Here is a 20,128-nt window from a genome sequence, read left to right on the forward strand (position 1 = left end):
CAAAACTACTTCCATTCTGTTTCCCTGTTGAAGAGCAAGGAGCGATTTAGAATAAAACCACCACCATTTCCCACTTACATTTTATTTGGTCTCTGTATTATCTAACTGTACATATCCTAATATTAAATTTCCTATAGTGTACGATGGGTTTAGAGCCCAATGATATCAAACATACAGCTAGAATAATATCAAATGTTACAGTCAAAGTGAAGAAATAAGCAAGCCTGCATCCCAAAAACTAGTCTCCCCTGCTTCTGTCCCTATTAGAAACAAATACAAAACTTAGTAAAGGAACAGATTGCTACTTTCTACAGCCAGAAGGCATCTCTAGTACATCAAGGCTTATTTAGCATGCATTGGTGTTAATGTGAAGGAAACTAATTATGGAATCAAGAGGTAGGACTGGGGAGGGAAGGAGAAAGGCAAGTGGTTCTTTTCAGCAGCCTATAAAGGAGAAACCTGATGAACAAATTAAAAAGGTGACCCCTTTGTATCTAGTTCTAAGGCAGTGGCAGAATGTCTCCTTCTCTCTAGGAGTAAGGCCTGTTATGCTATGCAGCGGTGAACCAGTGAAATCTCAGGGAGAACTCTTACAGCGTAGTCCTGCCCCTGCTATAAATTATTTTCTTTCAAAACTAGTGGACAAAGAAACTAACACCAGCGCTGCTATTTAGACTCCTTAAGGGAGGTGACCTGCTGCTGGCCCCTCTCAGACAGCATCCGCCATGAGATGGGGCTCGAGTATGAGCCTGTCACTATCAGGCCCTACGTGCTGGCAGGCAGGTTTGACCATTCTGGCCAAACTGTTCTATCAGCCTCACTTTACTGAGGCACAGGAAGGATAAGCAACTTGCCCACTGTCACAGAGCAAGTCTGGGACAGAGCCAAGACTAAACCCATGAACCCCTGCAATGGGGCTGTTGGGGGCAGGAGTCTGCTCCATCCCAAGCTTTAAGGGGAGCGTTTAGGAGCTATGACAGTGGGTGGGGTGGTTATGTTTTTTCCTTCACTTCAAACACCTAGCAAATACATTGCTGACATTCTTGGTTAGTAGTGAACTCAAAAGACATCACCTGTACCAAAGGCATTAGAAAAGACAGGAGTTTAGTCCTCTGCAAAGGGGGAGAGAATTCACTGGACAGAAAAGGCAAGAGAGCCTGGAAGTGCAACGGATCACCTTGCTGCTTGACTCCGTGCCGGCCGAGGACTCAATCTCTGTTCAGAGTGCACCAGGCAGCTGCAAGAGAACAACCAGTCAAGGCAGGAGCTCAGTCTCCACCCCCCCGCAGCTTTGTGCAGGCAATGGCTAACCCTCCCTGGGGTGGTGCGATAGCAGGAGGCTGTGTCAGAGCTGGACTGCTCATTGCAGCACAAATGGGAAGAACTTGCTCTCTGCCTGCAAAACAAATCACTCAAGGGCAGGTATCTTCTCACACAGCTAAAACGTTGAAGGATAGGCACAGTGGGTCAAATCCCGTACTGGTAACACTGATGTAAAGCGGGAGCCCTCTCACTCAGATCAATCTGAATTTATGACTGTGAGACTGAGAGCAGAATTCGGCTGTTTACAGGTGTACTGAAAAATTAATTGTTTAAGTAATTAAATGCTGCATGTTGCTAGCACCATCCATTAGACACCTCAATACTTTGCAAGCTAATTAAACGTCACAGCCCCTGTGGGAGGTAAGCAGTTATTAGCTGCAGGGGCAAACTGAGGCACACAATGGATAAGGCCTTGTCTTCATTCACAAGTTGTGTTGCTTTAACTATAGTGGTTAAAGTGGTACAACCCTTTTTGTGTGGATGTGTGTTATACTGGTACAGCTTATTCCCATAGGGGACTAAGGACCTTCGTACGGCACAGCTGCATCCATGGTAGGCGGTGTTGCTCTATTGGGTTTTTTTAAAAATCACATTCTTAACCAACCAAGTTACACCAGCAAAAAAATTGTGTGGGTGGACCAGACTTCCAGTCCTGGGGCTTTTATAAATCAGCTGCTGAGCCTCTTTGCTCAGCAGTAAGAAATGTGGACTCCTTTTGTCTTGCCGTGAGTTGCTTACAAATAGTTACCCTGGAAAGTGAAAAACTCCTGCCATACACAAGCAAAAAATCCACAATGACTGAGCAGTCCCACTTTAAACACACGTTTTTATGCTGCTCTCATGGAGGAGTAACCTCTGCGAAGAACACAAGGGGCCTGATTCTCCAGTGTGTTATACTTGGTGCAGTCATTTACACTGAGGGTGGGGGGCAAGTGCTACCATCATTTGGGCTGGGTAGCATTTTATAGCCAGTGTAGGCTTAAATGACTCCAGAGGGTATCCGGTCATGAAGAATCAGGCCCTCAGGGTGTGTGAATTGTGGCACTGCACGCTGTTTCAATGCCTGCAGCTTAATGTATTTAAAAATATAACCCCTGGAATCTTAACAGTCTTGTCCTGCAGGACAAAGTACCGCTCAATGGCATGTATTGGGCAGGGCACATGCAGACTGGTTCGCTTTAAGGCTCCAGGACAGCTTTTTAGCTCGGGCATAGAGCTCACCAGTAATTCAACTGAGAGCCTGCTGCTTAGTCCCTTGAGGCCTTTCAGCCTTCTGCCTGAAATGGCTGAAGCAGGAGCGTTTGCGTCCAAGTCCCGTCAGGGCTTAAGATCCTTTGACTGCTGTTGCCCTTACCTGGCACAGACACACTGGAAACTGCTTCAGGCTGAGTCAGTGTGTCCACTTTAACATGCTGGAACCCTTTACAGGGAGCACTCTGCAGGTGTCTGCAACAAAGTTTGAGAAATTGTTAATCGTGGCCTATAAACTCTCATGTGTTAGACTGCTGTATTGGGGTTGCCCATTGCTACTGGGAATTGCAATCAGGAATGACTCATGGGGAGCAAGAACGACTTGGATGTTTGCAGGGAGATACGCAGTTGCAGTTTGTTTGCCTGCTTGCTATATCAGGGTCCCACCATATGCAGAATTGTAGGGATTTTCATGTCCATTTCCAGTAATGTCTAGTGTTTACCTATCAGACTCACGTTTAATCATTCTGTATAGCAACAGAATTGGTCTTGTGGTATGCAGATGTGTTCATACACAATGCACAGCACAGGTTTGTAGCTCTTTCACCCAGATCTCCAGGAAGGAAGGAAGAAGTAGAGAGGAGAGCACATGTCTGGAAAATTGCAGGGGCTGATCATGGATGATCTGTGAGGCTGAAAGGGTTGGGATCTTAACAGGGCATTAGATCCTGGAAAACATGCTACAGTCTGAGTGGGGAGAGACACTGGGCTAATTAATATGATTTAGAAGATACGTTCATTTCATGTGGGTGTTGATTAATTAGAGCCCATTAACAATAAATAGGAAGCTAAATCCATGCCAAAATATTCACACGGGTGTTTAAAATTAGACCCTTACATGCCATATTTAGGCACCTCAATAAAAGCAGCAGCTTTGCAGAGATGTGGAGCACCTGCAGCTCCATTTGGAGCCTGGTCTCTCATTTCGGCTAGTTGATCATTGGTTTTGCCTCCGTAGTAGAGCTAGCCCAGGCCCTCCAAATTTGGACCCCAGGGTGTGTGGCGGGTGGGCTTCTGCTCGGGTTACTAGCCTCTGCTGCAGCATCCAAACTCCAGTCTGGAGCACACTAGGTCAAGCAGAGTATCTGTCTCCCGGGGCTGGCGCACACCCTCCCTGCTGCACTGCAGACACAGCCCACCTCTGTACTCAGACTGGCTCTTCCCCAACCTCCCAGCTGCCGGCCTGGCCAGACTTTAAAACATTTCTCTCTCTTTTCCAGGCACTCATTTAATTCTGTGCTTATTGTGTTGTTTCTCACTTTTTGTAGCCCCCAACCTGCTGTCACCTTTGTTTCCCTCCCTGCCACTTCCCCTGCTCCTCCCCTCACTTTCCCTGCCCCTCCCCATTGGTCTCCCTGTGTCCCCACCTTCCCCCCATCCCTGGTTTTGCTTCAGCACCTGCTGTTCAAATTGCCCCCTCCCCCCCAGGCAGCAAAGGACTTTTGGCCACTCTCAGGCTGGCTCACACCAAGTACTGGGGCAGGGCCTGCCTCTGCTGAAAGCCCGTGTCACCAAAGCCAGCTCCCTGGGGCCATACCAGTTCCACAGGAGCTGGGGCAGATTAACGCTCAGAGTGGTTCCACTCCCGTTAGCATGGAAAACAGGACTGAGGCAGTGCTTGCCCGGGGGCTGAACCTGGCCTCCCTTCACACTGCACAGCAACTCTTGTGAGGCTCTGGCTAACGTTGCCCTCTACTGCACAAACTCTTTCATTCAAAAGCTCTAATTGCAATGGCTGAGTCAAACGGTCCTTTAAGTTCAGCAGTGCTGTGGGCACTGGAAAAAGCCAATGCAGCCTTAATGTTTCCCCCACCTCCCCCTACCTGACACATGCTTGAAGGGTGTGTGTGTGTGTGTGTACATGGGGGAGGGGGCCTCAGAGTCCTGTCAAGCACCCTGAGAATCCACCATTGCCTACAATTCCGCTCATTGACCTTCCTTCCAGCCTAGTGTGCCTCCGTCCACAGCTATTACTCTAGATCCAGCATCAGCGGGAGGGCTTACAGGAAAGTGCTAGTATATCAGCCAGAATTAACTTGGGGTATTATATTAATGAGTTATAGACTCATAGAAGATTAGGGTTGGAAGAGACCTCAGGAGGGGTCTAGTCCAACCCCCTGCTCAAAGCAGGACCAACCCCAACTAAATCATCCCAGCAAGGGCTTTGTCACGCCGGGCCTTAAAAACCAAACCTCTAAGGATGGAGATTCCACCACCTCCTGAGGTAACCCATTCCAGGGCTTCACCACTCTCCTAGTAAAATAGTGTTTCCTAATATCCAGCCTAGACCTCCCCCACTGCAACTTGAGCCCATCACTCCTTGTTCTGTCATCTGCCACCACACTGAGAACAGTCTAGATCCATCCTCTTTGGAACCCCCCTTCAGGTAGTTGAAGGCTGCTATTAAATCCCCCCTCACTCTTCTCTTCTGCAGACTATATAAGCCCAGTTCCCTCAGTCGCTCCTCGTAAGTCATGTGCCCCAGCCCCCCTAATCATTTTTGTTGCCCTCCGCTGGACTCGCTCCAATTTGTCCACATCCTTTCTGTAGTGAGGGGCCCCCAAACTGGATGCAACACTCCAAATGTGGCCTCACCAGTGCCGAATAGAGGGGAATAATCACCTCCCTCGATCTGCTGGCAATGCCCCTACTTATACAGCCCAAAATGCCATTAGCCTTCTTGGCAACAAGGGCACACTGCTTACTCATATCCAGCTTCTCGTCCACTGTAATCCCCAGGTCCTTTTCTGCAGAACTGCCGCTTAGCCAGTCGGTCCCCAGCCTGTAGCGGTGCCTGAGATTCTTCCTTCCTAAGTGCAGGACTCTGCACTTGTCCTTGTTGAACCTCCTCAGATTTCTTTTGGCCCAATACTCCATTTTGTCTATGTCACTCTGGAACCTATCCCTACCCTCCAGTGTATCTACCTCTCCACCCAGCTTAGTGTCATCCACAAAATTGCTGAGGGTGCAATTAATCCCATCATCCAGATCATTAATGAAGATGTTGAACAAAACTGGCCCCGGGACCGACCCTGGGGCACTCCGCTTGATATCGCCTGCCAACTAGACATCGAGCCGTTGATCGCTACCCTTTGAGCTTGACAATCTAGCCAGCTTTCTATCCACCTTATAGTTCATTCATCCGATCCATACTTCTTTAACATGCTGGCAAGAATACTGTGGGAGACTGTATCAAAAGCTTTGCTAAAGTCAAGGTATATCATGTCCACTGCTTTCCCCAGATCCACAGAGCCAGTTATTTCATTAATCAGGTTGGTCAGGCATGACTTGCCCTTGGTGAATCCATGTTGACTGTTCCTGATCACCTTCCTCTACTCCAAGTGCTTCAAAATGGATCCTTGAGGACCTGCTCCATGATTTTTCCGGGGACTGAGGTGAGGCTGACTGATCTGTAGTTCCCTGGATTCTCCTTCTTCCCTTTTTAAAAGATGGGCACTATATTTGCCTTTTTCCAATTGTCCGGGACCTCCCCTGATCGCCAGGAGTTTTCAAAGATAATGGCCAATAGCTCTGCAATCACATCAGCCTACTCCCTCAGTACCCTTGGATGCATTGCATCCGGCCCCATGGACTTGTGCATGTCCTGCTTTTCTAAACAGTCCTTAACCTGTTCTTTCACCACTGAGGGCTGCTCACCTCCTCCCCATACTGTGCTGCCCAGTGAAGCAGTCTGGGAGCTGACCCTGTCTGTGAAGACCGAGGCAAAAAAAGCATTGAGTACTTCAGCTTTTTCCAAATCATCTGTCACTAGGTTGCCTCCCCCATCCAGTAAGGGTCCCACACTTTCCATGATCTTCTTGTTGCTAACATACCTGTAGAAACCCTTCTTGTTACCCTTCACATCCCTTGCTAGCTGCAATTCCAATTGTGCTTTGGTCTTCTTGATTACACCCCTGCATGCTCGAGCAACATTTTTATACTCCTCCCTAGTCATCTGTCCAAGTTTCCACTTCTTGTAAGTTTCCTTTTTGTGTTTAAGCTCACCGAAGATTTCTCTGTTAAGCCAAGCTGGCCGCCTGCCATATTTGCCATTCTTTCTGAACACCGGGATGGTTTGTTCCTGCACCCTCAACAAAGCTTATTTAAAATACAGCCAGCTCTCCTGGACTCCTTTCCCCCTCATATTAGCCTCCCAGGGGATCTTGCCCATCAGTTCCCTGAGGGAGTCAAAGTCTGCTTTTCTGAAGTCCAGGTCTGTATTTTGCTGCTCTCCTTTCTTCCTTTTGTCAGGATCCTGAACTGGACCATCTCATGGTCACTGCTGCCCAGGTTGGCACCCACTTGTACTTTCCCTACCAATTCTTCCCTGTTTGTGAGCAGCAGGTCAAAAGGAGCATGGTCCCTAGTTGGTTCCTCCAGCACTTGCACCAGGAAGTTGTCCCCAACACTTTCCAAAGACTTCCTGGATGGTCTATGCACTGCTGTATTGCTCTCCCAGGGGTGACTGAAGTCCCCCAGGAGAACCAGGGCCTGTGTTCTGGAAACTTCAGTTAATTGTCTGAAGAAAGCCCCACCTACCTCATCCTCCTGGTCCAGTGGTCCACGGCAGACGTCCACCACGGCAACACCCTTGTTGCTCTTGCCTCTAAACTTTACCCAAAGACTCTCAACAGGCTTTTCTCCAGTTTCATACTGGAGTTCTGAGCAATCATATCGCTCTCTTACATATAGTGCAACTCCTCCACCTTTCCTCCCCTGCCTGTCCTCCCTGAACAGTTTATATCCATCCATGACAGTGCTCCAGTTATGTGAGTTACCCCACCAAGTCTCTGTTATTCCAATCACATCAGGACTTCCAATTCTTCCTGCTTGTTTCCCAGGCTTCTTGCATTTGTGTACAGGGACCTAAGACAAGTTGGGTAACCATCAGCTAGAAAAACTTCATTGCTACCGTATGTTGGGCACACAGCTGGTGGTCAGCAGCAGGGTGGATGGAGATGCTGGCCATGGTGCAGTTCTCCCCCCCAATAATCGGACAGCCAAACCAAAATGGTCATAACTCAGCAAAACACAGTCAAATTTTGAAATCATTGGCACAACAATGGGCTCCCCAAAGCTGGCGTTAGGGCCTTAGGCTCCCTCTTCAATGGTTGGGGAGAGCCAGGCACCGAAGACAGGGCTCCGCGAAAGCCAGCATACTAGGCAGGGAGCCGCCTAAGCTAGCGCCTGGCGATGAGGCTCCGCTCTTCCTGTCATGGAAAGCGGGGCCTAGCTCAGCTTGTGAGCCACAGCCAAGAACCCCTTGCTTGGAGTCAGGTGACTTAGGTGCCCAAACTGTTTCTTGTGAGATTGTGTACATGTCGAATACCACACAAAACAGCTGGTACCCTCCTGTGTAACCTTTAGGCTAAGGGATTTCATTTGCCCCCTCTCAGCTGACCACCCTCATCATTGGTCTATGGGCTACGTTAATGGGCAGGGGGAGAGGAGGAGGAAACACCCGCAATCTTGCTGTTGAAACTGTTTAACTAGCCCAGCTCACAGTAAGACTCCCTTGCTAGCCTGGGGTTAGGCTACTTGCCTGGGGCATAGGAGAGGCTGGTTCATATTCCCTCACTGCCTGTTAAAACAGGGTTTGAAGATGGATCTCCAGCACTGAGGTGTGTGCCCTGATTTTCGGGCTGGAGTAATGGAGACCTGCAGGACAATGGAACAGCCTGCCTCAGGAAGGCGTGGAAGGGCCTTCACTGGAGGTTTCTACGAGGAGGCTGGAGAGCCGTCTGTCTTGGATCGTTTAGACACTACAAATCCTGCACCTTGACAGGGGTTAGACTAAATGAGTATTGCTGCTCCTTTTAAGCCTATGGCTCTGAGTCCATCATCCTGGCTTGAATCCCACCTCTGCCTGCTAAGAATGGGGCTGAAGAGGGATTGTTCTGCTTCCTCAATGGCTGTCCTTTGAGGTGGGACAAACCCTGTCCAAATCCTCTCTTGCTCTCCGGAGGCCATTGTCTTCTTGGGACAGAGAGGGGTTTGGACGGAGATCTCCCACCTCTGACCCTCCCTTTGTGGAGGGTTTGACCTGGGATCTCCCACCTAACCAGTGGGGACAGAAGTGTGATTCAGATGCTTTCTTTGGCCCCAATTCATTTAATTAAAAGTGCAACAGCCCCTCACAGAACAGCCCATTGTTCAGTGACAGGGGCACTCACCTCCGGGGGAAGATCCCTCTGGTACCGCGTTCTGCCCAGGCAGAGGCCGAATTTGAACCAGGGTCTTCCACGCTTTGGTTGAATCCCCTAATCTCCATACCACAGAGGGCTTCTGAGGCTTCTTTTGGCCCAATTAATATGTAGTTAAAGTGGAACAGATTCATCAGAAAAGAGGGAGGGAGCCCTTCCCATCAGAATACCTTCTCGTGCGGCACTTAGGACAGTCACGTGAGATGGAAGTGATGAAGGTTCAAATCCCTTCTCAGCAAGCTGAAGGGGGAGTTAACCCAGCGTTACCCATCTGTCACGTGGCATGTACTGAGCACGCTCATTCTCAGTTCACGCCGCAGCTCAGCACTGCACGCCTGCTGCATCAGCTCTGTCTGGACAGCCACCCAAAACACTACCGGAGCGGTGGTGCAGGGGCTAGGGGAGCTGCCGCACCCTCTGGCTTGAAGTAGAAATAACAAGCACCATCAGCAGCAGCTCCCTCCCCCCACTACAAAAATTGTTCCAGCACCACTGTACTGGAGTCCCCGGGGCAGTTTGCCCCATTGTAAAAACAAGAAAGGAGAGGTTCTAATCACCAAATGACCCCAAACTTGTACCTCAGACACAACTCTGGGTCTTAAACTGGCATACCAGTTCTCTGGCTGTGCATTTGCATTTTACAGCACTTTAAACACAGGTCATGGGCCGGTAGGGGAAGGGCGCTATCGCTCAGGTACTCCTTGACCGTGACCCCAAATTTGCACCACAAATAGTACCCACACCCTTCTTCTAGCACAGTGGTTTTCACCCCCTGGTCTGCGGACCCCTAGGGGTCCACAGAGATGTCTAAGATTTCCATTTGAAATGTTTAGGGGTCTGCAAATGAAAAAAGGTACAAGCATACCAGTCTCCAAGCCCATCTGACTCTATGAACTTTCGGGCACTTTGAACAGCAGCCTGTGTGTGTCCTTGGGCCTGTTAGCAGACCCTGGCTTGCTCACAACAGCACCACTTCATCATTCCAAAGGGAAAATCTAATAATGCCTAGATTGTGGAGTTTGGGAGCTTTTATTTGCGAGATCAAGGGAAGACGAGTGAGGTAGATACAGTCTGTGTGAATACTGCTCGTGCTTTCCCTAGCTTGGTGCAAAAGAAAAGATTTCTTCCCCATCCCAAGAACACGTGAAATTTCAGCTACGGTGTGTCAGTAACCTAACTGCATGCTGTCATTTATCAGCCTGCTCTCGTTATCGACAGTGTGAGCAAAGAGCAGAAAAACTCAGCCATGGTCATATATCAAAGTGGGTACAACATTCTAGCAGGTGACCACGTCTCTGTCTGTCGATGGGTTTATAAATTAGGACCATTACTTTCAATTCATGTCATGGGCAGACCTGACCTAACCCGAGAGTTAATGAAGAGCCAAGCAGTAGCGGAATCAAGTAATCCTTGCTTAGTATCACTAGCAAGATTGGAAGGTAGGTAACTTCAGGGTCAGCAGCCAATATCTCGCTGGTATCTCTATTGTGCTGTGGCAAGAAGCAAGCATCTCCAGCTAATGTGGCCACAGGTTGTTTGCTAAGAACAACACAAGTGAGAAACTTCCACTAACAATGCCCTCCTTTAGGCAGCACCTGAAATGTGCAAACTATCAGTTAGGCCTATGGAATCCTACAACAGTTCAGTCTCCTCAAGTGTCCCCTGTTAACAAGGAACGGGTGAGAGATACCATGGGGCAGCTTGTTCTTAAAATGATGGTGATGCCCCCTGCGCCAGGAGCCATCCTCACCTTTGTGCAGTGTGGCTGTGAGAGCACTTGTGCAACAAGGAGATGCAAATGCCCGAGGGAAGGTTTGGTGTGCTCTGATGCATACACCAGTGACAAGTGTAGTAATGGAGTACTGAACGCACCAGACACAGATTCTGAGGGGGTGTAGAAATGTTTCAAATATCTACAAATTACTGACTATTTTTGTGAGTAAATATAGCTCAAAGGGGTGTTGCATTAGACATTCAGTAGCTCATAGTTCTATGTAGGGGGTTACGTAAGAGTACGTAGTTATACTTTGTTAGTCACACAACATAGTCATGCAAGACATTCTACAACCCTTCTATTAAGAGTCATTACGGATTTATAACATGTTGACATGTATTGTATTCCATGCTAGAAGATCATTACAATTGTACCATGTGTGCTTCAGACTTATGTCTCTGGCCAAGCCGATAACAAAAAGTCTATGCCAATACAAGATATTACTTCACCCACCTTGTGTCTCCCATAAAAATATGTTTTATAATTCAGGGTCAAGGGTCTTATCTGCATAACTTCATAAAAATAACAGACACACAAACTTTCTCAGAACAGTCCATTCTACAAATAATGACAAATATTTTGATGTATTACCTGGCTCAAACAAGCTCATACTGTCATGTGACTACAGACTTTTGCTTTAAACAAAGGCAAAAAAGTACAGGAAAATGAATAAAATATATCACCTGGGGCTAAATATTTCCCAAACTTTCCAAAACCACTACTCTTTTGAGTACATAGTTGCATTACCAATTGTATTTAGAAGCTTTCTGCCAATTTTGGGCAAAATTAGCCTATGTTTCTTTGAGTTGTGGCCCTGTGATGTTGCACTCCATATGTTTTATAAAGATATGTTTATAAGTGTGAATATGATGTAACTGGAATATGCTTTATGCAAAAGGTCTCTTGTAAGGTATCATTACGAAGTGTACAATCTACTGAGTGTGGTCATTGTATTTGTATGAATGTATCATTCTTGTATCTGAAATTAGGAATATGAAATACAACTCTGAGGTCCTATTGTAGGTATGCAAAGTGTGGGCCATTAACTGTGGTTTGGAATCCTGATGGCTACCATTAATTAGGACAATTGGTTGTAGATGGCTCTGTTTACTTGTAAGCCTTCTGTATGTGTGTATGCCAGTGTGTGGGTAATGAAATCTCACAGGACATGTGAACATATCACATGATACTGGAATCCATCTTTAAGCTGGTGTGTTTCCATTTAGAAGGAGGGGTTGGAACCCAGAGAGAGACAAAGGATTCCCGCCTTGTGCCAAAGATATAAAAGGGGGTGGAACAGAACAAAAGGGACCCAGTCATGTGGAAGCCCCTGCTTTTCATCTAAGATGCCTGCTGGAACTAACAAGGTCTGTACCACGAGAAAGGATTGGGCCCAGACTAGGAAGGTGCCTAGTCTGTGAAAGAAGTTTATTGGAACATCTCTAAGGGTGAGAGTTACCTGTATTCAGTTTCTTAATGTTTTAGGCTTAGACTTGCATGTTTTGTTTTATTTTGTTTGGTAACTTACTTTGTTCTGTCTGTTATTACTTGACACCATGTACATTCTACTTTTTATACTTAATAAAATCACTTTTGTTTATTAATTAACCCAGAGTAAGTGTTTAATACCTGCGGGAGCAAACAGATGTGCATATCTCTCTATCAGTGTTATAGAGGGCAGACAATTTATGAGTTTACCCTGTATAAGCTTTATACAGAGTAAAACGGATTTATTTGGGGTTTGGATCCTATTGGCACCTGGGTGTCTGGGTGCTGGAGATAGGTGACTTGCTGAGCAGTTTTTGGTTAAAGTCTGCAACGCTGGGGGCATGGACCAGACCTGGGTCTGTGTCTGCAGCAGGCTAGCATGTCTGGCTCAACAAGACAGGGTTCTGAAATCCCAAGCTGGCAGGGAAAATGGGCTCAGAGGTAAATTCAGCACATCAGGTGACAGTCCCAAGAGGGTATCTGTGACTGAACCAGTCACAGGCCCTTTTTGAGATTTTATGATAATAATGTTTAAACAGTATGTGATATAGAAAAACAGCACAACTTCAAGCATCTACATCCACCCTGGTGATGACCACCAGATATGTGCCCAATATATGGCAATGCAGCCAGTACATTTTTCTAGCTGATGGGTCACCCCTTAGTGCTCAAAAAGACTACAACAAGATTCACCTTCCTCTTCAAGGCTGAGCATGCTGCCTCCACAGCTCCCCGAGCCCCTGCTAGCAAGGGAACCAGATCAAGCTCTGAGTTCCATGGCACACAGGGGAATACGTTGCATTCGGACAGCAGAGACCTGTCCTCCTCAGGACTCGCTTGCCAAACCTTACCTTCCTCATGTGCGAAACGGGGAGGATCCCCACTTTTCTGAAGTGCTTGGAGTTCCTCTGATAGGAAGCGCTATCTATATACGGCTCTTTTCAATGACCTAACTGTCCATCACGTAGTATGATTAATTTTAACTGTACGTAAATAGAAGCACAGCTCCATCTTTCCTTTCTGGATACAGCTGAAAGATATAGCTGGCTATCTGCATACTGCTCTGTACATTTCCCACCAGGAACTTGTAGGAACAGATCCTTGAAAGGATGTTGATTGGGAAAATGGGCTTAAACTGCGCAATAACAGAGAATGTAGATGCACAAGCCTGTCTGAAGCGCTAGAGCCATCAGCCTCTGCTCTGATCAAACTCCTCCTCACCCTGAAATTCAGTCACGCTCCCCTCATCTACAGTGCTTTACTCAATATGTGGAGGAGCGAAAGGAAACCTACCAACCAAACAAATACACATACCCTCCCCTCTGCCATTTCTCTCACCTCTACCAAACCACTCACACTAGAGTCAGACGCAGCCAGGGATGGGCTTACGTGTTCTGAGAGGAAGCACAAGAATCGGTGGAAAAGGAAGAGGAATAAGTGGGTTGTTTCTTTTAAGCCTTCTCCTGCCACTGAAGCTCCCTTTCCTAACTTCTCTCCCCATGAGACTCTTGCTGCTCTCATCCTTTCCATCCCTCCGTTTCTAAAGGGTAAGTTTTATTGCTGCCTCTCCTGGCCATAGCACTTCTGCCTCGAGTGGATGGTGGGCCAGGGCATTTGTCTGGCTCTCAGCTCAACAGACCTTAGCTATTGCAGGGTTGTCTCACAAAACCTAGGCTTGAAACAGTTCCCATCCAACCAAATGAATAGCAAAATGAACGTCAAATACCATTGCAGCAACCATGAAATTTGAGATGCTGCTATGAAAAGATTCCCATGTAGTATGAAATATTTGTACGTGTGTGTGTGTATATATATATATAACAGGGAGGGTCCCAAACCAAGACCAAAGGGGTTGGATCACCCGCAATCTGCAGGTCAGGCCCATCTCTGATGTATAATTTTTTTAACCTGTAAGATTAAATGTTGCTACCCTACCTCTTCCAGTCCTCCTCAGTCTCCCAGAACTCATAGACGATGAAAGTGACTCCATCCGGGAGCCTCACTGCAGTTACACTGAAAGGGATGAGAGAGAGAGAGAGAGAGAGAGAGAAATCAAAAGCAAACACACACACATATATGTTGTGCAAGATTACCTATTCCAGCCACACCACTGGATTGGGAGTGCCAAGCGATGACTTGTCAGCTTGCATGAAACTCACTGGCAGCAGGACACTCAGCTGCCAGAAGTGCAACACATCCCAGCTCCCTATGTCAGACACAGACATGAAAGTAATGACGATTAATCAGATACTGGAATGTTCAGCACCTTTCAGAAGCAGGACCGAAGGCTGCACAGCACAGTGATTGGATGGTGGATTCAGGATTTCTCCCTCTCACGGGTGCATGAGCTTGTAGCCTCTGTCTGAGTCCACCATTGAGACTGCCCATGAGTCAAAAGCCTCCATCACCCTCAGCCCCCAGAATGAACCAACACACCGTGTAAACAGCTAGCTGTTAACCTACTGCACTATCACTCCACTCCCTATTTACAGTGTGGCTGTATCTTCCTTAGAAGCGTGAGCGTTAAATAATTGAGTGGGGGGCAAACTACAGACAATCAAGATTATCTGGCCAAGGCCCGAGGAGAGATTAGCTGCATCCGATAAGAGCAGGGATTGGGTCTGACTTTTCTGTTTGGGGGGGGGAAGAGGAAAACCTGGCTTCGAATGAGCTAGCAAGTCTGTTCCAGGAGCTTCCATTCACTGACTTCACGTACAGCCACAGCACTTTCTGTGACCTCAGAATTGCACAGGAAAGCCACTACCCAATGCAGCTGTAGAGCACATGGCTTCCCTTGACTCTGCTTTGGGTCTTGTGCTTTCAGCTAAGGGCGCCTAACTCTCACTGCTTTTTTCTGCCCTCTGAGAGGTGCTGACACATGCCCTTATCCCCGTGCATAGTGAACGATGTACCCGACACTGTTCAGAACCCACACTTCTCCTTTGTGGGCCAACATCCCTGATGCACGACCCCTATGGCTCAGACTAATGTAAACTGCTGCACACACAGGCCAGCACAGTAGTGATTGGATTACATTGAAGGAGGACTCAGATGGAAACATTTGTCTCAGATCTGAGCACACTTAAACTGTGAGGTTTCAGAGTAACAGCCGTGTTAGTCTGTATTCGCAAAAAGAAAAGGAGTACTTGTGGCTTTTTTTTGAAACAGTTACTCCCATTTTCCTTCAGAGAGGTGGAGAATCATACTTACTGGAAACAGTCCCTCTGTCCTGCCACATGCTTCAGGTACTGCTTAAGGGAGCTACAGAATTCCCCCAGGTGCTTCTGGGAAACTGTCATCTCATTCCGCACCAAAAAGAGATACTGAAAAGGCAACGCAAAACAAATCAATAAAACAGGCGAGTTCTAATGCAGCTGGAAAGTAAAGCTGGTAGATTTCTTTGTTTTAGGTCACAATTGCAATCTTGGCAATCACCTGCTGTCATTTTTACATTAGTCTTGTGCTCTCTGGCTCTACTTAATTACTTGTCACCAAGGGCCTGAGTTCACGAAACGGCAGCAGAGGAAGCGCCATCTAGTAGCTAAAACATTGGAGACTGGTTCTGTTTCTGGCTCTTTCATTGCTGTGTGACTATGGGCAAGTCACTTCAGTTCTGTTCACCTCACACCCTTTGTCTTGTCTATTTAGACTGTAAGCTCCTGGGGCCAGCGCAGTATTTTACCATACATGAGTACACTGCCCAGCACAATGGGGCTCTGATCTCAGTTGGGACTTCTAGGTGCTACCATAATACAAAAAATAAACATGAAGAGAATTTCTCTGTTGATGTTAATTGGACTTTCCCAGTTAGTAAGCAGGTAACCTGGTAGTGTTTGTAAGACTGAGCGGTAAGTCACTGAATATTTTTTTGCTTTAAATTCTAACGAGATAGTGTGTACATCAGACAACTATAATGAAAGCTTCTTCAGAAGATTATGACTGTTAATCAAAGTTTATAAGGAAGGTGCTGTGAACAGGTGTGTCCCGATCTTCGAAAGGATCATGGAGTGCAACTTCTGAGTTGGAGTACTGCCAGGCTAAAGGGCGGTGACAAGCCAATCGGTGTTAGAAGAGCATCATTTTCTTGGGTCTCCTAGGGAGGGGAAGCTAAAACAGATCAGAGATTCTGGAGTTTGGTTATTTCAAGACACAACCCTTCTCAACTCTGCCTCATTTGACCTGAGAAAAACCACCTGCATCAGAGTTCAGTGTACATCCATTCTGCACAAATGTGGTGTAATCTCACTGTATATCAGCAATGAATAAGCAACAGCGACAGTGGAAAGCTTTGCATGTTCTACAGAGCTCAAGTCACTGGCATTTCAAGCTTCCTCTTCTAGTGTCCCTCATGTGGTGTGTTTGCCGCACGTGTTGCCCCATATTTGGATCTAGGCCAGTGGTGGGCTGTGCGGCTCACAATGCTTTAAAGCTGTGATGTGACCAAGTGCATCTTGTTTTGATACCGGTACGTGACTTGTCTTCATTAACAGTCACTATATGTTACCCAAATCTCACGCTGTGCACAATAGTAGGATTGCAGGGGCAGCATCTGAAAGTTGTCTCGCCCCACTGTCTGCCAGTTATTGTAATACACACAGACCTGTAAGCAAACTCAAAGTGGACCAGAGAGCCCACTCCACAGAGTAATGTAAGATGCAAGCAATAGACCTGAGCCAGGAGGGAGGGAAATCAACTAACAAGCCCTATTTAGAAGGTATTTTGGTTCTAGAGCAAGGCAAACATCTCAGGAATACCTTTCTGTAATGCCCATTAACTGCTTGTGAATGGGAACAGCAAGGGGCAGGCTAAGCTCTGGCAACAATATTATTGGACAGGAAATCTGTTTTAGGCATGTGTAGTGGAAAGGGAACATGGAACAGAAGACAGTGAGTTTAATTTGCTGCAGTGAATACCAGTCGCTCTACAGGTAGAAGTCACTTCTTCGCATGCATTCTGCTCCCTCCCCACTGGGGAGTTTAATGATAGACTTGGGACCAAATTCATCCCTGGCGTCACTCCACTGAGAAGTAAGTGAAGGACACCTCCCTGTATGCAAGGTTTGGGGTTCTTTTGATCCAAAAAGGGAGTGGAAAAAATGGTCTTAAACTTGAACTCTCATGGTGGCATAGGGTCTACTCCCTGGGAATTTGATGCTGTCCCAATTAAATCAGTTCAGTGGGATGTTTCCACCTGCATTTGTAGGTGGGTTATAGGTGGTTTAAAGTCTGTAGGGCTGGGCAGAGAACTCAGCTGTACTCTGCAGAGTTGGTCCACGATATGTGGGCTAAGACTCTGCGTACTCCACTCTTTCCATTGGGTAGAGAAGATAAAACCAGACGACCAAAGGGATGCCTTGTCCAACAGAGGAAGGTGTAGTTCTGTGTCCTATTCAGAAATACCATGCAGCAATGAAGGGCCTGCAGTTACTGTAGTTTGAGTCTCATTACTTTGCTGAGGTGCTAGGCATGGCAGCATCCCATGCTCTCACTAGACTGCTAGGGACAGAGGGGTGAGGGCTTCACCAAAGCTCTCCATGTTTTATTACAAACACCTATTCTAGATACAAGAGACCAATGCAAAGCACGGAAATAACCATCCCACAAGGATGTTTTTTCCCAAACCAAATTTCTATTCATAACCATCGATTTTAAACACTTTTAACAATCCCCCACTCTTAACTTAAAATACCCTTTCTCCCCAGAGACAAATGGGATATAGACACACCATGGAAAGAAAGCTAAACTGCTCTTCTGCAGAGTGAAATGAGTTTTTGGCAGTTCAATTTTCATACTCCATTTGCTTTTAATAATCAGTTGCACTGTTTCATTAAAAGTGAAGCTTCTCTTGATTAACCTGTTTTGCCCTTCAAAGCAAACAGTGTCACCGCCAATGAAGAGAGCGACGAAGAACGTGAAAAGCCATTTTTCCATGCATTCTACGTCTTTTCACACACATCATATGACAATAGGAATTGACATAACAGAAAGGAATTAGGGTGCAACCACCCTGGTATCCTGTCTCTGACAGTAGCTCATGCCACATAAAGCAGCCATCTCGGTAAAACATCCCACAATATATTTTTCAATACTATTTATCACAGGGTAAAATTGTTCCTGACAACAGCTACTGACCAATTTATTCCTTGGTTCATGACAACACAGTAATTTTTGATAGCTACTCTTAGCTTGATGACTACTTCTCTTTTGAAACTAAGCTGTTTGCACCTAAATAACATCCTGCAACCTTGAGTTCCACAGTTAACTATCCATTGTGTCAATATTTATTTCATTTTATTTGCATTTAATCTTGCTGCCTTCTAATAATTTCACTGCATGCTCCCTAGTTCTCATGTTACATGAAGCAGGATAAACAGAAGCAACTCACGAGCCTTTTCTCTGATACTTAATAGCTGAAATGTTGGTGATAACTATATAGTTAAGGATATACAAGTATTTCCACAATAACCCCCTATTTTCAGTCACTAATAGCTTCCTGAAACCTTCTCATATCAGGGTGAAATTTTCCAGGCAAGTTCTTTGTCCAAAGGCAAATGGTTTTGAAATGCATAAGCCAGTGATTTGTTCATTTTTATGTCTGGAGCTGCCCAACCCCAGCTTCTCAGTAAACGGGAGGTTGGAGGCTGTGCAAGAACGGATGAGGCTTTACATATGCAACTTCCAGAATAAAAATAGTGAGCTCAGAGGCAGGGTAACACAAGCATTGAGGGTTGTTTTATTTATTTTTTTAACAGACTGGAAAAAGACAAGCAAGAGCACATGTTAGTGCCTCCTACCTCAACAGATCTGTCCTGCCTTCAAGTTTCCAATCATAAATAGGCATATGTAAAATATCCTCCTGTGCAAAAATATCTATTTATACCTAAACACCGGGTGTGTAATTTTCAGCATTTTAGTACGTCTCAGAATAAGCAGCAACAGCCAGTTCTGCATTTAGCAACTGAAGGAACAGAGAAGGGTAAAGCACAAAATTAAGGAATAAAGTATTTAGCCCTGAGATAGCACATCTGAAGCACGTTATAAACATGACCAACTAATTTTCCTCACACCTCTGTGAGGCAGAGAAGTGCTATTATCCCCATTTCACAGATGGGGAAACTGAGGCATGGAGAAGGTACATGACGTGACCAAGGTCACAGGGTAAAACTGTGTCCAAGTGAGGATTAGAACCCATCAGTTTCTGTTTCAGCTCCCTATGCTCAGATCAACTGGTCGTGCCTCTGTTTCTTAACGTATACATTCCCAAACCAGAACGACGACCAAACAAACAAGAGATGATTGTTCGTCTCCTGCTTTGGCAGAGGCAGGTTTGTTTTTTTCAACGTTGCCCTGCTTATTTTGTCTCTCTACCAGTGCAACATTCTAGGTGATGACATAGATCTCTGCCTCCCTTTAAAATGGTCGGGGGTTGAAATAACAGAGATGTTCTGTTACTATCAGACTGATGTAATGCTTAACGTGACATATACAGAGAACAGCACAAGTGACAGTGGAGGCTTTGCAATGGCAAGGATAAGCACTATGCATAGGTCTCATTGAGTGGAAGTGAGTTTCAGACCCACTGCATGACAGCTCCTCTATTCTTAAGAGCGAGGTAAGGGCAGAAAATGGGTGTGTTTGAAGGCACTTAGCTACACATTTCCCATTTTGCCCCTCTCCTGCTACTCACTAGACAGGAGTAAGTTGGCAGCCCCATAATTAACGCAGTGTTTATTGAATGCCGGATCAGATGCTGCTGAGCCCCCAGAAACAATATGGCTTCCCCAGCACCCAGCCCTTCAGCCCCAATCCAAAAGTGCTGGTATTTCCAGAAAGTCGGGGGAAGACACATTGGCTATTCTGCACCCGGTGACCAATGTCACAGCCGCAGGGTACGTGTTGGGCATTCCCTGGTGCTCACTGCAGGAGGACGGCAGTGTAAACGGTCACCAAGGAAAATCACCTGCTGGCTTGTGTGGAGAAGGATTTCTGAGGGAAGTCGAGTCCATCATACGTGGCCTCACTATGTGGACATCCTTCCAGGAACAAAGACCCCATGCCTTTCTGCGAGGGAGTCAGGGACTCTCTGCTTC

The 20,128-nt window shown here is 46.5% G+C and overlaps 1 protein-coding gene across 12 annotated transcripts in view; it reads right to left on the reverse strand.

Moving 5' to 3' along the window:
* Positions 1–66: 66 nt before the first annotated feature.
* The window catches only part of NECAB2 (N-terminal EF-hand calcium binding protein 2), a 368,024-nt gene continuing 347,962 nt past the window's right edge, over positions 67–20,128 (reverse strand). For all 12 annotated transcript variants that reach the window (XM_073307521.1, XM_073307523.1, XM_073307524.1 and 9 more), the window contains 4 exons: positions 15,250–15,362; positions 13,975–14,052; positions 2,678–2,769; positions 67–1,237 (listed from right to left, as the gene is read on the reverse strand). In XM_073307521.1, the coding sequence (XP_073163622.1) occupies positions 1,209–1,237; positions 2,678–2,769; positions 13,975–14,052; positions 15,250–15,362 (312 nt within the window). In that variant the 3' untranslated portion in view covers positions 67–1,208. The remainder of the gene's footprint in view (positions 1,238–2,677; positions 2,770–13,974; positions 14,053–15,249; positions 15,363–20,128) is intronic.

The sequence above is a fragment of the Lepidochelys kempii genome, chromosome 12 (genome assembly GCF_965140265.1).
Source record: "Lepidochelys kempii isolate rLepKem1 chromosome 12, rLepKem1.hap2, whole genome shotgun sequence".
NCBI lineage: Eukaryota > Metazoa > Chordata > Testudines > Cheloniidae > Lepidochelys > Lepidochelys kempii.